The sequence below is a fragment of the Ictalurus furcatus genome, chromosome 8, assembly GCF_023375685.1.
Source record: "Ictalurus furcatus strain D&B chromosome 8, Billie_1.0, whole genome shotgun sequence".
Lineage (NCBI taxonomy): Eukaryota > Metazoa > Chordata > Actinopteri > Siluriformes > Ictaluridae > Ictalurus > Ictalurus furcatus.
In genome coordinates, this window is record NC_071262.1 from 14,065,303 (window position 1) to 14,089,431 (window position 24,129).

The 24,129-nt window shown below is 39.0% G+C and overlaps 1 protein-coding gene across 1 annotated transcript in view; it reads left to right on the forward strand.

Annotated features, from left to right (window-relative positions):
• Positions 1-24,129, forward strand: part of pcdh11 (protocadherin 11) — a 207,426-nt gene that overhangs the window by 89,786 nt on the left and 93,511 nt on the right. Inside the window, exon 4 of the mRNA XM_053630952.1 lies at positions 13,194-13,253. Coding sequence (XP_053486927.1) covers positions 13,194-13,253 — 60 coding nt within the window. The remainder of the gene's footprint in view (positions 1-13,193; positions 13,254-24,129) is intronic.

Genomic DNA, 24,129 nt, shown 5'->3' on the forward strand with positions numbered 1-24,129 from the left:
AAATAACATTACATATTTGTGTTATATATAATATTTCTTGGACCTTTTCTTTTGTAACTGGTTCAGAAGACTTACTTACTTTGTGACCCCTGCCATCTTAAGTTGTGTAATGGTTTTCTCAACATCTCTCTATCTCTATATAATTTTATAGATGCTATAAAGTTAAGGATGGACGCTTTAGTTATTTGTTTCATATAAAGGCTGTTATTGTAATTTTGTATTCTTCGACTTTATATTTTCTTTGACAATAAAGCATTTTTTTAATCAAATCTTCTGGACACATAAGAAGCATTCACCCCCTGCCTGATACTGTAAAGTTAAGGGAAGATTGGACCTTGCCATTATAACCAGGGTAGAACTGGTTATCATTAACCACCAAAATCCTACTTCTTCAACAGTGCTAAGAAACTAAAAGCTACCACAACAGGTGTAGTCTCAAATCGAGGAGGGTCTCTCCTCTCAAGTGCTTTTCTCTCGACTTTTATTGGCACAGTGTCCCCGTTTATCCAACAACAACACTCCACATACTGTAGCAAAAGGAAAAAAAAAAATAAATAAATCTGCCATATGCTCACATGAAGCATTGAGCATATGGACAATAACATGGTATCTTGCACTGTCTTTATTTTATTTTTTTACTTTTTTCACTCTTAAGCTGATATTCCTGTCCTTCAATATATAACATCCTGCTGTTAATCATTGTAATGTATTTTTGCACATGGATAATCATTTGATATACAGCGCCAGTACATTCTTCTTATATAGTTACAGTATTTACAGCCCTGCACATTTACTCTGCGATATGTTGTATACTTGTCATATGAAAACTGTCACATTTCTATTTGCATTGATATATTTTTGGCTTACTATTTGTCCAATTATCCTGCTCCTGTTACACCTTCATTTTCTCATGTGGAATTAATAAAGGTAAATAAAGTTTACCTTTCTTATCTTATCTTATTATACCAGTCTTAATATTACACCTAACTTTATATTCACTATCCATATTTATTTTCAGCATTTCTGAAAATACATTATTTGGTTATTTTATCAAAAGTGCATATCTGCTGAAAAATGAAGTCCGATGATGATGATGATGATATGCTTTATTGTATAGTGTACAAAAATAGGTTATTTTTTTCTTGGGTAGTTTTGGGATAGATTTGTGTAACCCACCCGCTGGGTTAATGGCTGGGTCATTTTCATTGACAGTTGAATCAAATCACCTGTCCCCCACCACAACACATCAGCCCAGCTCCTTGGGTCAAATCAACTTAGCGTGGACTCAGTTTGAATTCGCCTCAGGTGGAGGTAGATGTTTTCACACGGACCACAAGTAAGTTAGCATTCATCACTATTTAGCATTAATGCTGCTGAAAAGGCCAGGTTGAGTTTGTGATATTTAGGCAGGGAGCTCTTGAAAATGTGTTCATTGGAAAACAGTAACTCAGCGAGTGATAATTAACTTTACCTAACGCGATGGCTTCAAAAGTGAATATCATGTACTGCTCCCTCAGTGTTGGTGTTACACTACTAGTGTCATGTGTTTATGTTGGCTGAGAAATATGGACTGAGGTTATTCTATAATTTTCTGGGTCTTCATCTTATCTAAGGCTCCGAGTTAGGGTTGGCTAGCTGGATGCTGTCACCAGTCCCAGTAGGGATGAGTGATGCTAACGCTCACCTGAGATGATAACATTACTTTAGCATTCAGCTTGCAGTAATGTTATACATTCCCTTTACCTTTTTGAAAATTAACGATAACCTAGCATTACAGCTGTTCACCATGATGTAATACAGTGAGTGGGTTAATGTTAACTACATTTAGCAAGGCAAGGCAAGCTGTAGTAATTAGCATTAGGAGGATGGGTTAGAGCCGTGTTTCTTTATGTATTCGGCGAAGGTTAATGCTGGTTAACAGGTGCAGTCAGTGGCTAAGGGAACTTAGCTAGCTCAGTAATGTTGAGGCCAAAAGTTCCTCACAAGGTTAACGTGACAAAAAGAGAGGTTGGGGTTTAAGTTGTAATGCTTTCCACTATCTCTGTAATGTTGATTGACTTAATCAGGTTGTACAAAAAAAAAATGTCGATGAGGTGCTAAAGGCAGGAAAATAAATATTCACAGGACAGCTAGATTTTCCTGGTGAGGCTACAGTGCCATTTTCTTCATTAGGAGAGTGGATTTCACATTTCCAAAATTACAGAACTTGGGATTCTGTAACACAATTTCTCAGTTAAAGCCCAAAGGCATTTTTCCATATTTTGTAGCTAACAACTAACCAACACTCTTTTTTGCTCTTTTACAGCTTTTCAAATGGAAGGGAGTGGTACACTTATTTTCCTAAATGGAAGTGAGATTTGTAAGAAGATGCATCAATTCCATTTCTTATATCTGTCAATTTTTTTTAATGATTTTAATAAATATTCTCTGAATTTCTTGCAATTGTTTGTTTATTTTGTGAGCATTTTAGTAGAATTTCAGTATACAAACAAATTGCATTTTAGGATAATTGTAGGGTTAAAAACATCTATGTATTATTTTTGTGTTATCTTTTAACACATATTTGTGTGGAAATGTACTAACACAATATGTGTTAAATGTACCAACAAACTGATTGTGTTAAAAGCAAAACAAAATGTGTTGTCCTTAACTACGCACATAGGTGTGTTAAAAATTGATTGAGTGAAGGTTTGTATCAATATATTTATCCATAAATCCATTACTGTACACTTAAAAAGAAAATGTGCAATAAGAGTGCAATTTATATGACATTAAATGCACTGCTATCTTTGTTAGCTTTTGGCTTAATTGTTTGTAATTCCCACTAGATCATTGCTCAGTTTTTTGACTTATTTGAGTCATTTACTTCAAAGTCTATTTTAGCAGACTTTTTTTATATATATATCTTTTTCACCATTTTAGCAGCTCTAGCAATACATTTCTGAACACCTTCTTGTGTATAAATAAAGGAAATACCATGTTGACATTTGTTTATAATGTGGTATATTTGACATTTTCAATGGGGAAAAATTAACCCTGAAAATATAAACCCATTTATGAAATAAAATTAACCCAGCATTTTTTTGTAAAAATGAAACCAACCTCTGGACTGAAAAACAATCCATTTGCTGGATTAAAATTAACAACTCAACTTGACGGGTTAACCAAATTTGGGTTGTTTTTAACCCAGTGTTTTTTAGAGTGTATGGTGTATAGTGCACTAGCTTTAGTGCACCTGCAGGAAAGACACACATTTCACATCTTTCAATTTCAATTGACTTCATAAATAGTCATAAACAGATGACTATAAATCCATTTTACGTCATATAATTATATATAATTATATGACACATATATGTTCTTTCACAATACAAAACCACAGAATGTATCATCATCCAAGTTCATGTCCTTCCTGATCACAGACCATCTACTCTTAGCATTTCTTAATAGGAAAACCTCCTCTCAAATCACGTTTTGATATATATTTAAAAATGCATTTCAAGAGATGCGATTTTTATTGAGAAAAAATATGACATGATGCAAATCTGTATAGCCACATGTATAAATTGCTGTAGTGATTTTAATATTAGAAACCTAGTAATAAAGGATGTGACAAATGTTCAAAAATCAAAAAAGACATTTCTAAGGGTGTATTCAATATTAAATTGTCTAGATATTAAATGTAAGTACTATCAGCATTCTCTTGTGTTCTTGTCTCTGGGTTCCATGTTAAACTCTTGGAAGTGTTGCCAGTTTTCAGTAGTTCACAGGCACTGCATGAATAATGGAGTGAGTTGACAGGATGGAAAATACTCCCCCCAGCCCTCAAAATTTGCAGTGTTCTAACACGATTTTTCCATTCTCAGTTAGAGTTAACAGCTCTCCAAAATAACAGCCGACCATTGAGATGTCAGCTTTGACCTGCCTAGTTAGAATGTGCATCGTCCAAACTTTTCACTGCAGCGTATAATTCCACTGCATATCAGATTGAGGGCACAGGACACAACACACCGGGTCAGCGCAGTCTCGGATAATCGCGTCTGTAGCTCAGTGAAGCCTTGGTGGAGAGAGTGTGTGTGTGTGTGTGTGTGTTGGTTGTGTCATTTTCTAATAGGGCCATGCATTATTTAAAAACCTAGAACAAGTTAATACAGTGCACATGCATTACCCGTCATGTGGAGTTATTACCCACGGGTGCTCGATATATGGGCAATGAAAAGCGAAGCATTACCAGGAATTCTTTCACCACAGAGATTTCTGTGTCAATCATAATCCTAATCAAGAGCCAATTTTATTAATGAATCATAAAAAGACATGCACAGTGAATAAATATTACAGAGCAAAGATGCAATATTGCTTGCACAAATGGAATACTTTGAGCTAGTCGATGCATCGATGCCATTTTTTTTTAGATTTTTTTGTTCTGGTACTCATTGATACTGAAAGTAATACTGAAATGAGTAACCTACTTAGTATTAATCAATCATGGAGCATTTTATTTAGCTTTGGTTATGTTTTGATGGATTAAATAGTCCCTATGAAAAGCATTTTTTAATATATATATATATATATATATATATATATATATATATATATCACTACCTAGTTGATTTTAAATTAAATGCATTATCTAGCTACATTAGTTACCTAGGATCGAGTAGGATTGCAGTGGAGAGCGTGTTTTGTTTCACTTTTTAAAAAAATTGCTTCTGTAAAGCTTGAAGTAAAGTATTATTTTTTTTTTTTAATTGCATCAGAATTGAGAACAACATATTGGGTAAAGGTACGTTCATACTAGGGTTGTCACGATAGCAAAATTTCAGTAGTCAGTAGCAATACCAGTAAAATTTCACGGTACTCTGTACCAATTTATGTACCAAAGCAAAACACAAAAACATGCTAATTGAACTATACATTATTTTATTAATAAAGTTAAATATCAATATAAAATGTCCTTTAAAAAATGGCATTCTGTATGTTTCAAGTATATCATTATTAAAGCTACTAGAATTATCCAGCCAAAAAAATAAATAAAAATAAATAAATATTAATTAATAAATTTCAAATATATAGATCATCAAAAAGTCCCTGGTGTATACAATTAGTAAACCCCATAATGCTCTCCCATTTATTTTACCCCAATAAAAGTTAAAGCATTAAATGGTTAATAAGGACCCTTGACTGCATTAGCTTTAAATGCGCATATGCTAACCATTAAGTAAGCAAAAATTAGGATTTTTTTTGCAATAATACACTCAAGTTAAACTATGCTACAACTTTCATAATGCAACCGCTACCATAATTTCATACTCACCTGCTTGAACTCCTTGAATAAATACTGCAGTTAAGCCAGTCACTCTTCTAATCTAGCCACACATAAATTTTAGTGGTGCAGCTTTTACACACTTAGCGATAATAGCACTGAAAGTGAAAAACAAACGACCGAGAGCTCCTACACAGCAAAAGCAAATTAACAATGATCATTTTAAATAAACAAGTAACAAAAACAAAAACTTACATAAATCCAGGTGTCAGTCTTTAAGGTGCTTTAATAGGTTAGATGTGTTTCCTCCTTTGTCACAAAACTTCAGTGACACCGTTTGCAAATCAGTTTTTGGTTATTGATGATGATGTTCCCTTTGTGATCTGCTTCACCGGTCGCCATGGCTGTGTCTGAAACCACATATATTTTCCATGCATAGACATACATAGACGCCGCATTGGCCACTTTGGCCCGGTGCTGCGATAGGTCAACGCGTGCACTATATTGATCCGGGCAAGACTGCCCTATAAACAAATACAAATAAATGGATAAAAAGCACAATAACGTTCACTCAAACGATTTCAGTGGTTTATGATCTACGTGGGGTACAAAAAATAGTTCTGTCTCCAGTTACTTACCTCGGTAGTTAGATTTGGAAAATTATTCGTCATAAGAATTGTGAAAAGTCATGCTTGTCAAGCATAGATTTGGCTTATTTTACTTGGTTAATAAATGCTGAGACGTTCCTAATGTAATATAACTTAATGTACATGAAATGTACATGAAAAGTTTTTTTTTTTCATTGTGGAAATTGTTTTTTCTGTCTTCAACCCCATCTTTTAGCTTTTCTTGTGGTCCAGGTCAGAATTCTGTTAACAAAGCTCGTTTATTTTGAAATACTGAAAAAAATCGAAATAGTGCATCATTAAGTACTAATAATTGACCATCATTGTACCAAAATGGAACAAAATTGGCAAATACAAATAAAATATTGAGACACTGGCAGTCAGTCTGCTTTCTATATTTTATTAGCAATAAAAGGATACAGATATACTCCAAAACAGACTATTACAAAGATAATTATAAGATAATCCTTTATGGATCCGGTAAAACATTTACAGTTAAAGTGGAAAAACATTTATGTGATGATAATAATAATAATAATAATAATAATAATAATAACAACAACAACAACAAGCCATGATTTGATGACAAGCTATTAAATGAGTATAGCCTATCGATACACCTACTGTTTGGAGATGACTGGGGAAACTGAAAACGTGGTTTATCTCCATCTCTAATCCTGACAGTCTGACCTGTCCTGACATAGTCCTACGGCTTGAAGTGCCGACTGTGTAGCACGGAGGACTCACTTGTGGAAACACCTTCCCTTCTTACAGTTACTTCTCACTGCCTCCTCATCTGTCTCTCTTTAGGAAATCTTCCATGTGAGAAAAGTTAACTAGCCAACTATCTACAGTAAGATTCACAATATGGTAGTCACTCAGCCGAATCGAGGAGCTTCTCATAAAAGTCGGTTGAAGAAAAACGTCTGGGTTACGCATGTAACCCTGTTCCCTGAATAGGGAACGAGACGTTGTGTGAGTTTTACATGTGGGAAGTGCCCTCGCACGTGACCAGTATCTGAAACTTGTGTAACATCATGCCTATTTACATGCCTGCCGTGATCAGGTGATGTGGCAATTAAGCGCATCGCATGATATAAAAATGGCACCTGTGAACCGCGCCATCAGCCTCTATTATCTGAAGCGAAGACGCAATTCACAGGCATGCCCCCATGTGACAAAGCTACACAATGTCTCATTCTCTTTTCAGGATTCAGGGTTACATGCTTAACCCAGATGTTCCCTTTCAAAGCGAACTCAACATTGTGTGAGCTTTATACTGTGGGAATGAGAATACCCACTCGGTCATACTGAGGGCATGGCCTGATCAAAAGGTCTGAGCCTGAGGGTGACTGCAAGACACTTGAGCCCAGGTTGGAACGTATATCCAGTTTGTAATATCGAATGTGTACGGCATAGACCACCCCGCTGCAGCACATACATCCTGTAAGGGTACCCCTTTGGACAAAGCCTTTGAGGAGGCAACCCCCTAGTGGAATTAGCCCTTATGCCCAGAGGCGTATCGAGACCGCGCGCCTCATAAGCGATAGAGATGCGCTGCTTTGACACAGCATCAACCCTACTGTCGCCGCTAGCAGACCAGCAGCTGCTCCGACTTACGCCACTGGATGGTAGTACAGAGAGCCCTTACTGGACACAGTAGGTGCAATTTCCCTTGTTCTGGTGTGAGGACCTGAGGAGGGCAGAAAAACTGCAACACTACTAGCTGGGCTGCAGAAGTAGGCACTTTAGGAATATAATCCAGCTTAGGATATAGGAAGGCCTTTGCTAATCCAGGGGAAAAGTCAAGGCAGGAAGGGACAACAGAGAGAGCTTGTAGATCTCCTACTCACTTGAGAGTTGTCAGGGCCAGCAGAAGAGCTACATTTAGAGTCAGAAGCTTCTCAGAGGCTGACTCTAAAGGCTCAAATGGGGCACTTGACAGACCTTCCAAGACCACAGAAAGGTCCCAGAAAGGTATGCGTGGTCTGCAGATAGGCCTCAGCCGCCACTCTAACCTTGAAGTTAGAGGATGTTATGCCACAAAGGCTCCATCAATAGGGGCATGGCTGGCCGAAATGGTGGCCACATAGACCCTGATTGTAGAAGGAGCCAACCCAGCTGAGAAACGTCCTTGTAAGAACTCCAGGACTGTAGTCATTGCGCAGGTCATTGGCTCTAACTGATGGTCCTCACACCATGAGACAAATAGTTGCCACTTGAGTGCATACAATTTCCAGCATTCAACATGGTCTCTCCAACCTCAGTTGTGAGACAAGAATCTATGAGCTGGTGCCCCGCAGGGGCCAGACCCACAGTTTCCATAGTTCTGGCTGAGGGTGGTAAATCAGCCCGCTAGCCTGAAACAGTAGATCCTGTGGATGGAAATCTCCCAAGGAGTGCTGTCTAGCAGGGATATTATCTCTGAGAACCATATTCGAGCTGGCCAATAAGGTGCTACTAGCAGCAGACATAGATAGTCTTGGTGAACTCTCGTTAGAACTTGTGGGAGCAGAGGGAAAAGCATACAGATGTGACCTTAGCCATGTGTGCACCATGGCGTCCAGCCCCAGTGGTGCGGGAGGAGTGAGGCCAAACCACAGCAGGCAGTGTGTTGTCTCCTCAGAGGCAAACACATCCACCTCCGCTGGGCGGAACCTCTGCCTTGCGGACTCCACCACTTGAGGATGGAGCTTCCAACCCCTGGACCTCAGCCTCTGCCTCGACAGGATGTCTGCCCCCACATTGCCCGGAATATACATTGCAGTCGCTGACAAGAACTTTCCTTCTGTCCAGAGAAGAATTAAGTGCACCTGCCTGAACAGGGGGCATGAACATAACCCTCTGTGCTGGTTGATATATGAGACCACAGCTGTGTTGTCTGTCACAACTAACAGATAGTGACCTCTTAATTGAGGAAGAAAGAATTTCTGAGCTAGAAGTACAGACAGCATTCGTAGGCTATTTATATGCCACTTCAGATGAGGGCCACTCCAAAGACCGTGAGCTGGACAGCTGTCTAAGACCCAGCCCATGAGGGAGGTATCTGTCATTACCATCTTGCAATAAGGAGACGCCTCTAGAGTGTGACCCAAAGTTAGAAACTGGGGAAACCTCCAAATTCTCTTCGCCATGTGACACTGATTACTCTCAGAGGTCTCATCCTCAGAACGAAACCCCTGACTTTTCAGCCACCACTGAAACGGTCTCATGTGCAATAGGCCCAATGGTATGGCATTGGGTGTGGCCTCCAAACTTGAACCTCAGGAACTTCCTGTGACAGTGCAATATCTCTATGTGGAAATATGCGTCTTTTAGATCTATCTTCACAACTCAGTCCTCGAACTGAATCTGTGGAATGAAAAGTTTGAGCGTCAGCAACCTGTATGTCTGGAGAGTATGGTTCAGATGACGCTATATAAAATTGGCCGCATACTCCCATCTCTTTTGTGACCAGGAAATAATGGCTGTAAAAACCTCCCTCCCTCAGGGAAAAGGGTACATGTTCTATTGCCCCTTTGTCCAAGAGGGATCCTACTTCATGCACTAACGTCGGGCACTGCTCTGTGCTGACTACTGTGGTGAGCACACTTTTGACCTCGGGGGGTTGAGCTCTGAACTGGACCCAGTAACCCTTTTCTATGGTAGACAGAACCCATAGACACATTTGGCAGTAGTTCCCACACTGCCAGATGGTCTTTTAGTGACGTTAACTTTTCCACATTCTATTGGAGGGAAAGCATCAGATTTTCGTTAACCTGTGACCAGAGAACACAGAAAACTTGGGACAGCTTTGGGTAGGGGAGGCCCTACAGTGGTACTGGGGGCTAACTGCCCTAACAACCTCATGTCCCCTGATATGTCCCTCCATGGCCCCTCAGAACAGCTCCTCCTTTGTCTGCTTGGCCTATATGACCATTCTCAGATCAGACCTATTAGCAGGCTGTGACTGTGGCTGCCCAGTTCCCCTGGCTCTCCATGGGGGAAAAGGGCTGCCACACTCATCTCCTGTGCCTCCCTCGCACTAGTGCTGGCCTGGGCTCCACTCATGGATGCCCGGGCGAGCTCGACATGATGGGGCTGAATGCCACCGTATGTCGAGCTCACTCAGCAGGTCTGCTTGGCAGGCCTACAACACTGCCATTACATGCAGTGACCTACAAGCAAGACCCACTGCCATGTAGGCCTTGCCCAACAATGCCGAGGTGGTCTTACATGGCTTGGATGGCAAAGCCGGCCCCCCTAAATTACCTACCGTTGATGGAGAGAGGTAGTTAAATAGCCATGCTATTCATTCCCCATGATGGCCAAATAATCTGACATCACGGGGTTATAAATACAGCTTATGTATGGTTTTCCCCAGAAGCGTGATATTTCATCACGCACTTATGGAAAAAGGTGGGGTTACTGCAGTGTGAGGGAAATTTATTTTCACTGGGGAGAAAAAAGCTCATCCAGCCTTAGTAATCACTTCAAGCAGCTCTTTAAATGCTTGAGAGCTGTTCTCCATTTGTGGCACACCCTTCTGACTCCTCAGAGTCTCCAAAATCGGTAGAGAGCAAGACCTAGACCACAGAACAAGAGATAGAGTAGCGCTCATCTCTGTCATCTCTTCCAGATCCATACAAGATACCCAGGACTTCAGCCAGCTGGCTGCCTCGGCAGTGGCCGTCCCAGTTCCATAAGCCTCTGAAACCCAACTTCCTTCAGCCAAGAAGAGTGCGAGCTGCGAGCAGAGCTGCCTAATTGTAAGGCTTTCACAATGAGCATAGTCAGACCTCTCAAGGGCTGTCCTGGCGTGCTCCACACCTAGACATTTCACACAGAAAGTTTGTCTGTCCTCCCCCATGATGAAACGGGAGCAAGGCGTGACACACTTCCTGAATTCTCTCTCACTCGTACTCATACTTTTCTTTCAGCTTCAGATATAGGTCACGCGCGAGGGCGCTTTCCACAGCGTAAAGTTCACGCAATTTTGAGTTCCCTTTGAAAGCGAACAGCAGTATAGATGAAAATCTTGATTACTGGCAGTTTAGTTTATAATATAAACTATAATATAAGTTGAGACATATTACTGTTGCCCGGACCAATATGGCAGAGACACTGACCTATGTTACAGCGCCCAATGTGGCATCTACGTTTCGCATGTACATGTATTTCGCCTACTATATAGTAGATAAGTATACGGTTTCAGACGCAACCGATGTCTTCTTGTTGCACGGTGCACCCGTGAAAAGTTTCTGACTGACTACCCGTAGGACAGTGTGTCAGTACCGGGTTGACCCGGTATTCTTTACTACCGGTGCTTATGAAAATCTGGTAACGTCAACCTTTTTTTTCTTTTTAGTACCGACTTGGTATCGAAGTACCAGTACTTTTGACAATCCTAGGTCATACATAAAGTAATTTTCCATGAGAGTTGCCGACTTCCGGCAACATGAACAACAGCAACCACTGGATGTGATGCATATATACAAATATTTTATATATGATTTTATATACAAACTCTATCCCTCCAGAATGTTTCATTTTAGCAGCAAGAAAACTGGTTTGTTGTCAAAAGTGGAATGCTAGTTGCGCCACCCACTGATAAATGTTACTATGGCAACCAGTAGTAGGAACACCTACTGGCAAATTCATAGTTCAGCAACTGATGACTTGCAGTGATAAAATGAAAAAGGTATATCTGGACATACCTTAGGAGCTGTCTGGACATACATTAGGAGCTGTTATTTTCATTTTCATTTTATTTTCTGAAGACATTTTGTTCTCACAAGCCAGCATATAGTCCTAGCAATGAACTCCTTATGCTCAAGGTTTATGTTTAAGATGCTTCATGAGCTTATTTCTATTGTAGGAAAACACTGTAGATCCTATTCTTGATTTTCCTCACTCCGCTTTGCTTTGATTGCCCTGAGTAATCATGGAATCATGAAGTACAAGTTGCTGTCATTTCACGTCATCTGTTCATTAATGTGACAATGTACACTAGGCTTACATTACACTCTAACATGTGGTATGGGTTGTTTGTGTATTAGATAATTTTTTCCGAGTATGAGTAAAAGAGTACAGAATCAGATAAGCACAGTATCACATGCATCCCTACTTTGAGCTGGACAAGATGTCTTGGTTTGCAGTAGAGAAGCAGGTCAGTATGAAAGATGCTGACAGTGGCACTCCGAAATAAACATGTCCTCTGAGCTGCCCTTGTGTCCACGAAAAGGTGTACGTCATTAGCCTCCCCTTCTCCACTACCTATGTCAGTGCTGCTCAGGTTGCGTTGACACATATTGCTTGAAACACACTCATTAAAGTGTAAGCTGTTGCCACGGGAAAACATATGGAGACATAGAGGTGCCAGGCAGTAATTGGTATTTGGTCACAGATATTAATAAGCTAGATTATCGTTCTTGGAGTCGAGGAGTTGCAGGTGTGGGACTTAAAAAAAAATAAAAAAGCTCTCTTTTCTGTGTTCAAGTGAGGCTATTGAGTGCTGCTGCACAGAGCTTTAGCCTTTTATGAATCTGTGGGTGTGAAGCTAGGTTACCCCATGCTTCATGCTGACTCCACTAAGTGGTATGAAATATAGATGTCGAATCCTGGACAGTTCAATGTTTCATCTCTCTTGGTGATACCATAAGGAAGCCATTAATAGTGTCAAGGTGCATTAGCTGTGCCACAGGAAGATAATTGGATATGAGGAAATGACTGGCGGCACCTGCTTGGAATCAACTGGGCCTCCCTGAAGTAGTTGAGGGAGAAGTTTGTGAGGCCATCGCTGCCTGTTGAGAGTGCCATGGTGCCTCAGGACTACTTTTTCTCCTTCTGATTTTTTCCCCCCACTTGTGAGGTCACCTGAACAAAGGCACTTTTTGTGTGTGTAGAGGCCTTGCATCCTGCATAATCACAAACAGCAGGACCATCTGTTGTTGCCTTGTTGGCTTAGCTAAGCGTAACCTTTTTAGTGTCGCATTTCATGTATCTGTCTGATGTAGAGGCATATTTACAAAATGGTAATTGCCTAATGAAATCCTGTTTTGGACTTACTGCATATGTTATATGGAAATGGTGCAATTATTAGCAGAGTCATTAATGTGGGAGGATAAAAACAGCGCCATGGTTCTCTGTATTTCACCTCCAAAGATTAATGATCTTAACCTTTACTCACTTACTTCATTTTTTTTTTTCAGAACTTCTGTGCAGGCAATAGGTCCTCTTGTTTCTTCTAAATACAACATGTTATAAGATTTTGTTTATGTCTTTAGATTGAGACTTAATTAACATGTTTTTTTTCTCTCTTGCAGAACCAGAACCAGACTCCAGACAAGACATTGGCTGCAGTTCCTGCCACTTGTCCCCATAAGGTGAGTCATAATCTGTCTCTATTTGGATTCATGATGCACAGATCTGTTGTGTAGTAGCCAATGATCATATCATACCTTGGTAATCAACAAGAGAGTAATCAGCATTCTTGTCTTCATCGCTAGACATTCTAACTGCTTGATTGAATTTTGTACTAAGAATGTTGGCTATTTCTTTTCAGCAATTCCTCACACACCTGCATATCTTAAATTATCTTTGGCACAGATTTTTTTTATTGATTACCTCAGATGTCTCTTCCTCAGCAGTGTCTTATCTAATTCTGAAAATAAGATTTGTACCACTCGATTTAAGTGACAAGATTATCATTCATGAAGGCTTGGGATTCAGCCAAACATAAATAACATTCTACAGTCTCATTACTAGGAACAGAATAATCAGGCATTCAGCTTTTTCTTTTTTTTTTTCTCTATTTTTTATGGCTTCCTTTGCTTTTTCTTCTATCCTTTCCAAAAATTTTCCCTCAGCACTTTGGCATGTCTGCATGAAAATGTGTTAATGTGCTATACTGCAAAAACTCACACTATTTTCAGTCCACTAACCCCAAATGTGTCAAAATGCTCATGTCCTATTCTGGTTGACTAGTGGGGTCAAGAGAAAAAACTCTTCTGGAGTTACCGAAAAACAGCAGACATGTCTGACAGCCTGTCAGCAAGTGGTCAAACCCAACTCCATCTTAAGAGTACCGCCTTAATACACTGACCACTATCTTTAGAAACTGTGGAGTCACAGAGGTGAGCTCAAAATAATTTCGATCTTCTTGAATTATACGAAATGGCACAGACACTTCATGTGAGGCAGTATAGAAAAGGCAATCAGCTTTGGCCTGTTGACAGAGAAGCAGGCTTTAATTGCTGGCCTGTCCTTCACATCTGACGTGAAGCATTTCTGTTGACACCACCTCTAATGACACTTTCCCGACATTGCTATTGCTCTATGAGTCAACAGTGGGCTATCCAGGTTCATATACATTGTCCTTGAAGTATGGGAAGTCCCATATTGCTGTCAAATCCCCTTGAAACTGTGCTGCCGGACTGAGTTAATGAAGGTATGCAATAGATTTGTGATGCCTTTAACAGTTTCCTCTCATCCACCGGAACATAATCTTTGTCTCGTCTCTTTCCATTAGCATCTGTGATCGGCACAAACCAATATGCAAAGAAAGAAATGGAGCGATGGAGTAATTTTGTGTGTCACTCAGCCCAGAATGAAAGTATAATGGCTAAATGCTCGGATATGATTTATATAATAGGAATGTCTTATTATGTGGCACTAAGACCGTTTCTATTTTCTTCCTCAATATTGTATGCATCCATGATGAAAGGGAGCTAATGAACAGCTTTTAAAGGCTTAGTGATTATATAAAACATGACTGGAGGAGAGCGAGCGAGAGAGAATGATAGAAGTGAGACAGAGAGTGAATCTGACTGGCAAGAAAGAGACAGAATCAGCAAGAGGAATGCAGAGGAGAGGGTGGAGACAACACTAAGTATACATAATTGCTGCTTGACACATTGGCCAAATTCTGCTACGCCAGTATTGCACTGAAGATGATTAACGGCTGTCCGCGTGGGCAAGCTACTTGGTAACCTGGGGACTTCGATTTCCATAGCAATTCTAGTCCAAAGGCTATACGTTAGGTGATGAAAAGTCCCAATGGTCTGAACATTGTTAAATTACACAATAATATCTTACATTATGCACTTTTTCCCTTTTCAGTAATTCATTCCTGGTGGATTTATTCACAGCAGGTCATTAGTGGAAATAAAAAGACTCCCAATTACAGACCTCCTCTTCAGGTCTGAAGCACTGAACACCTAGACACTTAGTGCTGAAGAAGTGGTTTTGATTTGAGGGAACTGATCATTTGTCTGACATAAAAACATGTCTCTCTGGGAGATTGACCTGATGACCCTGACCTATATTCCAGCTCTGGCTTTACACTCTGTCCATTGCAGCACAGGGTTAACGTCACCATCACCACTGAGAATGCCAGAAACGCCTACTGCTAGCCGTCATTTTGTTGCCAAAAAGCAGAGAGCAGATGGAGCAGGATTTGACCCCTCCCTCCTTGGGTATGGTCATGCTGAACCTTGGCATTGGCAGCAATCTGAACTTGGTGGGTCCACCATACAATTTTTCCACCACCAACTGAAAGTGAGATGGTGTGGTTCTCTCCATTCCATAACACCACAACAATTTTTTGCTCCCTTTGAAATCTGTACTGCACACATGACTGTGCACTTGTGCACTCGTCTGCACTCTGACTGAGCACACAACGATCTGGGAGAAGGCAGCTGTGAATAAGTACATCTTAATAATGATTCATATGGGATGATAAGTGGAACTCCCTCCAGCAACTATCAACAGACTAGTCATGCAGAGATTAAGTATTGTAACATGTAAAATTCAAAGCAGCAGGTTTTAGGTTCAGCGCTCTGCATGCGTTCACAATTCAGAGCTAGTAGGCATGATTTTGGAAGACAAGCAGTGAAATGTTGCGCGCACACACACACACACACACACACAAGGGCGCTGTTGGGGTGCCTGGGGAAGCTTCGGCCGACATCTTCAGACAAACGTAACAAACCTTGAAAAAAAATGCAATCAGAAAGGTCAGCAGTGAGCTTTGGGTGCAAGGCCTGTCACTAGTGCTCACAGCATGTCCATGTCAAACAGAGAAAAAGCACAACACACAGAAAGGATCAGCTATACTGCAGGTTGTATTGTGTCTGTGGACTTGTTTGAACATGTCCAGGTAGCTCCATGAATATATTTCGAATTTATTGGCTCATTATGTGGTTTGTTTATTCAACTTGAACTCATACACAGACAAAAAAAAACAACAACAAAAAGAAAACAAGCAGGTCTATTTCATACTGATTCATCTAGATATGTCTTAAATTGAAATGCGTGACTCATCACAAGAATTAATGGAACAGGCTGTCCTAATAACATGAATACTGTCGAATAAGGTCATTGTAGGCCACGTTATATGTACCATTTGCAATATTTTTGTTAGCTAGTTGACAGCAAATAACACTTTACATCACAGGTTGCATGAATAAACTAGCTAGCCTCAACATGGGTTTTTCTTTGATTTGGATGGACGCAAGCAATTTTGCAGAGAATTAGTCTTATTTACACAAGCAGCTTGCTGAATGCCTTCCAGCCTCGGTCCATGTCACCATGGAGATATTCCTGGTATCTCTGTAATATTCTCTGGCAGCCATATTTGAAGCACCTGCCAAAATTGCAACAGCACGATGTAAACTGCAGATGTTGTACACATTCTGTAGCAACATTATAAAATTAAAGAAGAAAAAAAATCTTAAATTATACAATGAAAGTGTGCCAATGCAATGTAAACTGTGCATGAAAAAAAATGTTCAGCAAATTAAACTTACAACATAGTATGGTTACAAATTTATGCTTAGACTAAAGGTACATCTATTGTATGTAACACCATATGTCTTTTTTAACTTAAACATTCGGCACACTTTCCTTTTTTTTAATAAATTTTTTAAATTCTTTTTTTAAGCATGTGATTACAGCCTCCCTACCACCTTTTAGGACCTGTATTTGGCTTCTCTCACCTCTATTAATTATATGTAAAATGTTAATGTGGTGTCTGTTCATTTCGCTTTAACACAGGACACTGAGTGCATTTATAGAGTCACCCTGCAGAAGGTCTTTGTTCAGGTTGACCCTGCTAATGAACAGATGAAAGGAATGCTAACCTGTGGAATTACAGCTGCAAACCTGCCCCTATTGTGTGATTCATTGCATTTGAACTTCATTTATCTTACTTTTTTATGTTCTGATATTAATCAGTAGGATTTAGAGCCATAAGCCTCATTTCACCTCAGTGACTGTACCGAGCTCTCTCTGAAGCTGTGGCATGTTTCAGCCTCTTTTTAGTTAAACCAATCAGGGATTTCGATGTCTCCTATCCAATCAATTAAGCACAAATAAGTGTGCGGCCTTTTGACATGGAATCATTTGTCAAAGGAGCAGCTTACACAGAGTGCAAGTAGTCCAGAGACAGAGGCTTGCCATCCTATCCACCTGGAAATCTGTTTGTTCAGTTGGGCATTCCTGCTGTCCTACATCCTGTTAATGGGGTGTCATTGTGCTTGCTGGATTTGCCTCAGCTATGCTCCATAAGCTTTTTCCATGCATTAGCCTCTTGATTACACAGCTTAACCTCTTAATTTTTTGAAAGCTGTACTCAGAGAAAGCATGGTGTTATTTCACAGAACATCGGCTATTAGGATTTAAATCCTTCACTCTGTGCCATTGCATGGTTATTGCATTTGATGTCACCTGATACTGCAAACTACCTTTAGTATAACATAAATGCATTAAGTGTAATCTCATTCTGAGCCATTATTGGGTAATTTGTGGTGGGAGGTGAGAGAATTCTGGTTTACCTTGGCAATCAGTAATTGTTGATGGTGTTGTATGAGAAAGCGGAAGCTCTGAAGGGTTATTAAGATGAATTTATGTGCTGCTTAATGATTCACTCATCTTCCTTTGTTCTGACTGCTCTCAGATGAACCTGGGAAGGAAACTTCACGCAATTGTTTCTGAAGTTCAGAGTTTATTTTAGAATAGCCTAAAGTGAGTCTTTGTTTTTTTTTTGTTTGTTTGTTTTGTTTTGTTTTGTTTTGGGATTTTTTTTTTTATTAAACAACACCCATCAGAGGTCTAAATTCCTTTTGAGCAAAGAAATACAATTCCCTTAATTACGACACCCATGAGTACAGCATTATGCAGATCCTTTACTATGTAGTTCTTTTTTATCACCCTTCAATATGCATAAATGCAATCCGATGAGCTGATACCAGTGTCAACCTTCTATTTTTTGTACCGAGACAAACTCCTTGATGTATCTTCTGCACGACTCACTCTATAGATGAGGTACAATACACAAACAGAATAAAGAGTAGTTCAATAAAAAGAAACATGTACGTAGAATAGATGAAAAATAAAAAACATGTGGTGCATTGATTCAAAGTGTAATTGAAGTAGGAGACAACCAGATGATGCCTGAGCGATCACATTTTCCCATAATACATACCCGATCCCCTATACTGACCAGAGACGCTGTACTGTCGTGCCTCTCTGCACTGACTTTGCGTGTATATGTTTTCAGTTAACAATAGATGCTCAAGACATTCTTAAACAATTTACAATGTAGATATACTACATATACATATATATATATATATATGTATATGTGTGTGTGTGTGTGTGTGTGTGTGTGTGTATATATATATATATACGTTTTAAAGTTTTCATGTATTTGAAATGAATTTCCACAAAATGGCATTACATTACTCATATATGCATATTTATTTTAATTTATTTAAACATTAACATCTATAAAAATACTAATGCACATTATTTAAAAGTGTGCAATAATATTTTGGTTATTTATTGGAATCGTAATTTTTTTTTCATATTTTCCATCAAAAGAACCATTTTTAAAATTAAAATTGTCATTAGATTCCAGACCTTTTTGCAAGCTTAATAGCATTTATAATGGTTGGTTGTAATTTCCACCTCTGTAAGAAAATGAGAAAATCATGGACCACCTGGATATGCTTCATGCACCCCTGGGTGTCCCTGGTCCCCATTTTGAGAACCATGTCTCTAGCTGATACAGTTTTGGCATCCTACACTTGCCTTCTCTCCATCATAAGCAGCTGACCATTATAACAATGTTGCGCATGCAATTTGTACAACTTGATATACTGTTATGCCTCCTGTTACTTTGTTCTGACTCACGAGTTAATTTCCATGTCAGGAAACAAACTGATAAAAAAAATCATCCTTGGATATGCTTTGTGTGTGCATTTACAGTAATAAGGCATTCCCTATAACATAGTGTAATAATACATTTTTGTAAGTTATTTTTCTCTGGGTAAATTGCTAATGAAACTGATTCACTGATACCCAGAATGGCGCTTTGTCTCTTGCAGCAGGTGGTGGAATGTACCTTGTGTGCAGGAATCTCCCATAAGCTTAAAAGCAAATTAGTGCTACTCACCTTCACGCAACCTTTCCTTCCCTCACCTCTTTATATGCTATTATTCATGAGCCTCGCGCTGCCAGGTTTGGAAATAATTTGTGTACTATTCTTAAATATGTCCCCAACCCCTTTTTTCTGAGAGGTGCTGGATGGAATAGATGAGAAACTGGTTTACACTAATATTTAATGGCAATTTTTTTGGACTGGCATAATTGCTTTGGTTCAGTTTATTACGAAGAATTTATGACATTCAAAGGTCTCTCTCCATCCCTCCTGAGGGAAATTTCCTCGAGAAAGTTGAGAGGAAATTGCATCCGATATGATCATTAAGTGGCCGTAAGTGTTCAATGCAAAAGCTGATAATGGCATGTCATTGGCCTGAAATATTCCATTTGCTCTAAATATTTCAGTACGTCTCTTCCTTTTGGGGCTTGTACAAGCTGTGAGGGGATTGAAGTTTCAGCATTCAAAAACAAAAGGAATGAAACATTATAACTGCCCGGTGACCTCATTAGACTCAACGCCGCGAATCCAAAAAACACATAAGGAGTAAAACGTAGCGGCATAGGAGAATAATCAGCGACAGGGTAGTGTGATGAGGCTTGACACAAAGCAAAGTTACTGGTACCAACCTGAAGGTGATTATTTTCCGATATTAACACATCTCGAAGTGTTTTAAGAACATGTCATGCTTATCCATTTACAGTTACATTTAATGATGTGGAATGTTTGAGAAACAAGTAACTGTTCCTCTTATCACCTATGATATAGTAGCTATATACACTCACAAGTATCTCTCTCTCTCTCTCTCTCTCTCTCTCTCTCTTTCTCTCTTGTAAATCTAAAAATTAATAATAAAACAAAAAATGTAGCTTGTTACTGAAAAACCACAAAGCTCAAAGCCTGTGGTGGACAAGAAAAAAAGGAACAGCTTTACCTCTGACTATTACAAAGCGTTGACACTTGAGCCTCAACACTGCTAAATAAGAAAACTTTACCATATCAGCAATTACACACGTTTTAATCCATTTATGTGAGCGTTCACCACACAAGTCCCTGTGAATTAGCTATTACTATAGCAGCAGTGCATTAGTAGAAACCTGTTATGTACCCAAAAGCTGTATGTACTGCTGTCAGATCTGTGCTGTTACGGAAAATTAATCAACACATTCTAACCAACAGGAATTGAGAATTCAGTGGTGCAGTGGTATAAATGAGTTAAGGAGACTTTCACCCACAGCTTTAAGGGTCCATGTGGGATCATGCTTTACTGCTCCTTGAAGAAACTGCACTGATTATGACCACGAACGAACATAGGAACATGTTCCATTTACTGAACTGGAATGGATTTTAACACTGTGCACTGCAAACAGCATATGTCGATGAGGATAGTGGCCGCCAGAAAACAGCATGAGGTCTGGATTAGAACGCACAGAGTAGTGTCTCTGCTGCATGTGTTAAAGCTATGGGCTGCATTTAGCAGCACAAAGAGTTTTTATGCATTTCCTTTTTTTTGCCTCATCATAATATATTGTGTTAATGGCTAATCTATTTAAATCAATATATAAACATCGAATGAATCAGATAAACAAATCAATTACCTTGTCCTTAATGCACGGCAGAGCACATTAGAATACATGCATAGACACATTTGTTTCTTTTTTCAGTTCCCAAATAGTGTAATGCTCAATGTTTTTATTTATTTATTTGTTTATTTTTTATTTTCTATTTTTTTTTTTTTTAACTGGACACATTTTGTCCTCTATAGGATGCATGTTCCACTTGGAACCCTGTTTGCAAGAGATACCCTGCAAAGCCATGGCTACATCACAGAGCAATAGCAAAAGTGCCAAGAAAAAAATAATATGACTGAATCCATTCTAGTGCATTTTCCAAATATCGGATGCCATTTCTAATATTTTAGCCCCTGAGCCCAATGTTCTCAGGGTGCAAAATCCATATTGAAAGGCCAGTTTGACTCTTTTTGAAGTGCTTTAACTGAAAATGCTAGTTTCAGGAGGGCCTTTTGACAAGCTATTTTGCTGGCAGGATTGTATTCTTCACAAAAGACTACACACATAGGCAACTCAGGACAGCACAGGGCTTGCCAAAAATCACAGGCATTTACACACTCTCATTTCTTACCCTTACTTACCCTTCTTGCACAATCAAGCCTATTGTCTTGATATTTGTTATTAGCATTTTATTATATATCTATGAAGACATTTCTGTTTTCAGCTTTACTGGCTGTAATAGTGTCTCTTCTTTTATCTAATGCTCCTCTCATAAATGAATAAGATTCCAATCTGAGGAAGGCATGTCCTCATTTGTACTATTGAATGGCCTCTCGACAGCCATCCATCTTCTGCCAACTGCAATTACAACCCTGAAAAAGACATTGACATAATAAGCAAAAAGAAAACTTGTGTTGCCTAAGAGAGGCCCAAGAATACTTGCAATGCTGCACATGGATGGCTGTTATTGCTTTAATTAGTCTGGGCTTATTAAGATATCCCCTCCATGCTTGCACTCTGTGTGTAAATTACTCATGTCCGCCGTGACTAAGCATCTTTTTCCATCAGCTCAAAATCAATTTTAACAATCAATAACTCTTGCTATAAATGTTGGAGGTCTTAGAGCCTAGTCAATACCTCTAAGTGTATCAGAAGTGTAAATAAACACTTGAGAGGTTTAAATCAGCTTGACATGGTCAAAACAAGCTGATCTAAATGAAGCACTCTATATCCTTGTATAAGCAAAGCTTTACTTTAAATGTGTTGATTTAATATTATTTGAAAATATTTTGACTATAGGCTTTTATTTTTGGTATTTGAATAGAAAGTTCATTAAGGGATTGTCTTGGGAAGTAATTTAATCTCTGATGTGTAATCAGTCTTTATTATTAATTTTATTAAACATTACTTAGGTGCAGTGTTTGCTTGAACATGACCAGCCAGCCCTGCAGCACTTTATTTATTTATTTAAGGATTTATTTATTTGTCAGTTTGTTTGTATATTTATTTGTTTATGCATGTGTGTATGTATGTATGTATGTATGTATGTATGTATGTATGTTTAGGTCGATTGTTTGTTTGTTTGATTGATTGATTGCTATTGTACCAGAAATTAATGAACATAATACAAGATATTGTTTGCATATGCAATATCTGGACACCATTTAGCACCTACTTACATCAACGACCGACTAGTCTTACAAGAGCAACCAATCATAATAAAACATGATCACCAAAGCAATACCTCATACCAATACATCACTACATACAGTACATCCTAATATATTCACTTTTACACACACACACACACACACACACACACACACATGAATATATAACTATGATGCCAAATATTGGTGATGTTAAAAACTTTTCCTCTTTCATTTCTGTCACTGTCTTGGTATGGGTGGGGATTGCATTAGAATGTTTTTGGTGGTATGGTGGTGCATGTGGGCATCATGTCTCCAAAGTCCCTGGTTCCATCCTTAGCTTGGATTTTGAGTTTTACATGTAATTATGGGTTTCCTCAGGGTTCTGTAGTTTCCCCCCACTTCCAAAAATCATGCTAGGTGGATTGGCAAGTCTAACTTGTGAAGGTGTGAATGATTATCTAAATGTGTGTGCATGGTGCCCTGCAATAGACTGGCATCACATGCAATGTATATTCCCACCTCAAGCCTAGAGTTCTGGAATACACTTTGGATTCACAGCAACCCTTAGTAAGATGAAGCAGTTCATGAAGCTCAAGGTATTTGTATGTTTACACTTGAGGGGCAGGCTCTTGTGTACCTTGTCTCAATAGTATTCCAAAGAGGGTAGTGATGACTAGAAAAAAAAATAAAAATAAAAGCTTTAGATTCAAATAATATCTACAAATAATATTTGCAACTATTACTTATAAATGGAGCAGCAGTAGTTCATCAGAATAGTTGTTATATTAAAAATTTAAAACATTCGGTTGTAGACTTTGACAGTTTACAGAAATGGGGAATTTAGTTTTTGAAATTAAATAAAGTCTCAACATGAAACCTCAAAGCAATATTATCTCTGCTTAGTGAAATGTTTGACTTTTTAAAATAAAAATTGTTCCAATGACATAACTGTCTGCCTTTATTAAAACAACGCCTGAAAAATAAAAATAAAAAACAAAATTTGACACCTACAGATTTACAGTTGTTGGCCACCATATTTCATCAAGCATCTGAATCCATATGGTGCCCATATGCTTAAGTATAAATCCGACAGAACCTGTGTGGTGCTCTTGCTGAGCTCACAAAGTTATCCAGCATCATTAATCAGTGTCCCCATCAGGTGGCTTGTTTGCCAGACGAGGCCTAAGTGACAGTGATAAGTGATCCTCCTCTTGTTCCAACATGAGCCCTAATACAGTGGGCTTTTCACATTATCATGTGAAGACAATGCCAGTGCCACTCGCAATGAACAAAAGTGTCAGGTCACTCGACAGGAGGAAGATCAAACCCATTTACAATTTAAATGTCATGCGGAAGAAACAAGCTCTGAAGGTTGAGGCAGGACTGAGCTCCTTTCCTACCTCATCATCCTTCCCTGCTTGTCAAAGCTCTGTGGTTCATGACCCTTTATGCTCTCTCCTTCACTATTGTGTGGAAATGACATCAACCAGGTGTTTGGTGGGATAAATCAGTGCCACATGTAAAACAAGGTCTGACTTTAGCTTTGATGAGGCTTTCCAGTAGCAAAGAGGCCAAAGGATGAAGAGTTCGAGTGGATCCAACCTCTCATCTCAAGCATAGCAATAACTTTTTTTGCCCTTAGCAATCTGATAACTTC